Source organism: Puma concolor, chromosome A2, assembly GCF_028749965.1.
Source record: "Puma concolor isolate L17-30 chromosome A2, mPumCon1.1.hap2, whole genome shotgun sequence".
NCBI classification, from domain to species: domain Eukaryota; kingdom Metazoa; phylum Chordata; class Mammalia; order Carnivora; family Felidae; genus Puma; species Puma concolor.
The window spans coordinates 13,422,922-13,427,545 of NC_141668.1; the positions used below are offsets into that span (position 1 = coordinate 13,422,922).

Consider the following 4,624-nt stretch of genomic DNA (forward strand, 5'->3'; position numbering starts at 1 on the left):
GCAGTCTTCCCAGAGTGAGGCTGTGAAAAGTTAGCAAAAAGGGACAATGAGGCACGAGGCTGGGAGTACACAGTAGAGCAGAAGTGGAAAGGGTCCACCTCTTAGAGGAAATGTTACAATATGACAGGTTGCAAACCAACCATTCAACTTCTCCTTTCCTTTCCCCATCATCCACTCCACAACATGGGGGAGTGACTGGATGAGGCAAGAAGGACAATAATAAAAGAACTGGAAAAGTTATATTTGTAAGAGTGAAAAAGAAGCACCAGATCAGGCAGAAGTGTTATAAAACAACATCCAGTCTCTAAGTGATCAGTTCTCCAAATCTTCATTGAGTAACTGGCCTGAGCTTTTACAGAGCTTGCAGAAGCAATCATAAAATCAGTTCATATTCCTTTAGAGATCAAGGACAATTAGCGATGCCAGAAGGCCCAAGCACACCAAATATGTGGAAATGTTTAAAAGGGGATTGGGGCGCCTGGGTGGCTCAGTCGGTTGGTTAAGCATCTGACTTCAGCCCAGGTCATGATCCTGCGCTTTGTGGGTTCAAGCCCCGCGTCAGGCTCTGTGCTGACAGCTCGGAGCCTGGAGCCTGCTTCGGATTCTGTGTCTCCCTCTCTCTCCGCCCCTCCCCTGCTTGCACTCTGTCTCCATGTCTCCCCAAAATAAATAAACATTAAAAAAAATTTTAAGGGGAGAAAGATACAATGTCAGAAATTACAGCCAAGTATGTTAGGTGTATGTTAGAATATAATGCCTGGTAATGTTAAAACTAGATTAACAATCCACAGGGATGTTAAAGACTAATAAATGCTTAATTTGTGGACACTTCATTCATTCAAAAAATATGTACTGGGTCCTTGCTACGTGTCTTCATGAAGCTTGTAGTTTTAGAGGGCAATAAATAACTGAGTATATGCAGGAATATAGAATAGGGTAACGATGATAACAAGCATTCAAGATGTGGCTAAGTAATGCCACTTCTAAGATGATCAAGGAAGTCCCTCTGATGAGGCAACTTTTGAGAAGAATCTGAGACACCTGAGTAAGTAGAAGAAAAGAAATTCAGGCAATGGAAAGTTCAAGTGTGCAGCGTGCATGGTGAGTGGGAGCGTGCATGGTGAGTTCACAGACCGTGAAAGAGGCCCATATGGCTGGAGTGGAGCAAAAGGGGAAGCAAGTACCCCAAATAACATCTGAGAAGGGACAGAGGCCCTGATTAGATATCAGGGGTATACAGGTATACAGCAGGACCCATGGGACACTGTAAGGACTTTGCTTTTATGGTGAGGGATATCAGGGATCCTGAAAGGCCTGGACAGAGCAATGACATGATCTTATATTTATAACAGGATCACTATCGTTGCTTTGAGGAACACGGGGTAAAGGAGTGGGGACAAAGACAGTGCAAGCTGTTAAAAGGCTTCTGCAATAATCCAGGCCAGATCACCCCTGACCCTCTCCCTTCATGGCAGCTGCTGGCCTTGTTCATGGAAATGGTGCTGTTGCCAGCCCAGGGCTTAGAATGAGGATGATGCTTGAATGAAATCTTTGGCATTGGTAGCCACAACTCCTGTGCGGATGCCTGGGGAGGAACCGTGCATTCGTCCACATTAAAAACAGAGTCTATGGTAAGAGCCCTTCCTCCGAGATGATAGAAGAAGGCATGCAAATGGAAAGAGGCACCATTTCAAACCTTAGTTCATCAAGAAGATACGATTTGCCTGCTGCCAGTCCCCTTCAAACCCATAAGCAAATCCCACTCCCTTCTCCTACCATGCAGGTCCAGATGGGCATGCAAAACTGGACTTGGGAAACCGAGACCCTGTCTTGTTTGCATCCCTGATGCTATGCTAGGGCCCTCTGGGAGGGCTGCTGTACAGACACACCCAGGTTTATTAAAAGCTTCTGCATCACCCAAGAGAAAGAACCATCCTCCTTCTACTCTTACAATGAGCTCTTGTGTGTATCCAAGAGATATTCTAAAGCAACAATATCCCTCTAAGTTTGCTGTCCGAATTTTTTGTGCACTCACTTGGGCATCGATCTAGGGCAAAAGCCTGATGCTTTGTGAAGGAGAAGTCCTGGCTTGTAATGTACACTGACCCTTCTCTGCTGGGGGGTATGTGAGACTTAGATTAACCAAGTAAGAAGAGACATCATGTTGGCTCTGACTCCTGTCATAACTGTGTCCTATGAAGTCAAGAGTGCATTTCTATTCCTTTCAATCCTGGAATTTACAGTGGGGGTCCTGGCCAATGCCTTCATTTTCCTGGTGAATTTTTGGAATGTGGTGAGGAAGCAACCACTGAGCAACTGTGATCTTATTCTTCTGAGTCTCAGCCTCACCCGGCTTTTCCTGCACGGGCTGCTGTTTCTGGATGCCATCCAGCTTACATACTTCCAGAGGATGAAAGATCCACTGAGCCTCAGCTACCAGACCATCATCATGCTCTGGATGATCACAAACCAAGTTGGGCTCTGGCTCACCACCTGCCTCAGTCTTCTCTACTGCTCCAAGATTGCCCGTTTCTCTCACACCCTCCTGCACTCTGTGGCAAGCTGGGTCTCCCGGAAGGTCCCCCAGATGCTCCTGGGTGCAATGTTTTTCTCTTGTATCTGCACCGCCATCTGTTTGGGGGACTTTTTTAGTAGATCTGGCTTCACATTCACAACTATGCTATTCGTGAATAATACAGAATTCAATTTACAAATTGCAAAACTCAATTTCTATCACTCCTTCATCTTCTGCACACTGGTGTCCATCCCGTCGTTGTTATTTTTTCTGGTTTCTTCTGGGGTGCTGATTGTCTCCCTGGGGAGGCACATGAGGACAATGAGGGCCAAAACCAAAGACTCCCGCGACCCCAGCCTGGAAGCCCATATCAAAGCCCTCAGATCTCTTGTCTCCTTTCTCTGCCTCTATGTGGTGTCATTCTGTGCTGCCCTCATTTCAGTGCCTTTACTGATGCTGTGGCACAACAAGATCGGGGTAATGATCTGTGTGGGGATCCTAGCAGCTTGTCCCTCGATACATGCAGCAATCCTGATCTCCGGCAATGCCAAGCTGAGGAGAGCTGTGGAGACCATTCTACTCTGGGTTCAGAACAGCCTAAAGATAGGGGCAGACCACAAGGCAGATGCCAGGACTCCAGACCTATGTTGAAAGCAGACACGAGACAAAACGAGCTCTTCATAAATATGCCTCTGATTGTTCAGAAAGCTATTCCAGTTTCTTCTGTAAACATAACTTTACATCAGTGAACTCACCCAGAGTGGAATAAAAGAATCAAAGCCCTAACCATGGCCTAGTCAAGAATGGCACAAGTTCCCCAAGTTTGTTTTGATAAAATGAGTGAAATTGAGAGGTGAGGTACTCAGTGTAAATGCTTTGTACACTATAGTTCATTAGTGTTTGGTATGAACCAAACTATGAGAAATCACCTCTTCCCAAATAATATCTAAACCCCAAGATAGCATGGTTGGCTTTTGACATGACTGATAAACCTATTTCTTAAAGCAGGTGCTCACTTAATATTGGAAAATATTCACTACCGTGGCAATTACATAACCCTCTTGAAACTCCACAAGTTCGGAAGTTTGGAAACAGAAGATACGAAAAGACAGACGTGGAAGATCAATTGTCGTTGCTTCAGCTTCAAGAGGTACTACGCAAAACTCCTACATGAATCAGAGAACAGGGGTCTTTGTCTAAAAATACACTGCTGCAGAAATGCACACTCAACCTGCTTTATAGTGAGGGTGGGGAGGGGAAGAGAGGTAGATATTTGCTTGGTGGGTGCCCTGGACACCAGCCCTGGTGTATGCCTTCTGGCTCTTCTCTATTTGCCCTTGAACATAATGCTTTGCCTAGCACCAAGCATGAGAACCTGCCAAAACAGCCTGCCTAAAAAAGCCATGTTTGTGGACATTCAGAGTTCTCTGCCTGCATGGGAACCTAGCCAGGAAAGCTCCTCAAATCAGATCCTACAAGACTCAGGAGACAAAAAGATAAACAAGACAGATAAACCTTGACAGGCTTCAAAGGCATGGCAGGTCACCCACAGAGGCTTGTAGCTCTACTGGCTGTGGGTACCCCTGAGGAACTGCTTCCTCCTCTCCGGCACCTAATTCCTCCCCCTACTTACTCTCCCAAACTAACTAACCTTTTGTCACCTCCACTGGGCTAAACGGTTGATAACTTCATCTGGTCTCTTTTCCTTGGTTTCCCTCAAAAGCAGGGGTCCCACTCTTGGCTGCACATTAAAATTGCCTGAGTAGCTTTTTAAAATCTCAGCATTCAGGCCCCATACCAGGCCAATGCAATCAGATCTCGAGAGGTAGAACGCAGGGATCACTTTAAAGCTCCCCACATGATTCCAGGGTGCAGCCAATGTTGAGAACCACTGTTCTCGATGCCCTTTTTCTTGAGCTGGATGATATCAGACCCTCTTGTGGACCTACATTGTGGGCCTTTTCATTCCAGTTTCCATACTTGAAGAAGTATAATCATACAATAGTAGAGGACATCCCTTCTTACTTTGCTTTCCTTCTTCGTGTTGAGGACTTCCCTCTCTTCATTGAATTACTGCCTATTTTGAAAAACATATGATTGTGTATTCAC

The 4,624-nt window shown here is 45.6% G+C and overlaps 1 protein-coding gene across 1 annotated transcript; it reads left to right on the top strand.

The window, feature by feature from the left end:
• Positions 1-2,161: 2,161 nt before the first annotated feature.
• TAS2R38 (taste 2 receptor member 38) lies at positions 2,162-3,166 on the top strand. Its single transcript, XM_025930000.2, has one exon. It carries the CDS (start codon positions 2,162-2,164, stop codon positions 3,164-3,166), a length of 1,005 nt encoding a protein of 334 aa, XP_025785785.1.
• Positions 3,167-4,624: the final 1,458 nt, after the last annotated feature.

Excerpts from the sequence above, each read along its gene's own strand:
- TAS2R38 (XM_025930000.2), top strand. The coding sequence starts at position 2,162 with ATGTTGGCTCTGACTCCTGTCATAACTGTGTCCTATGAAGTCAAGAGT.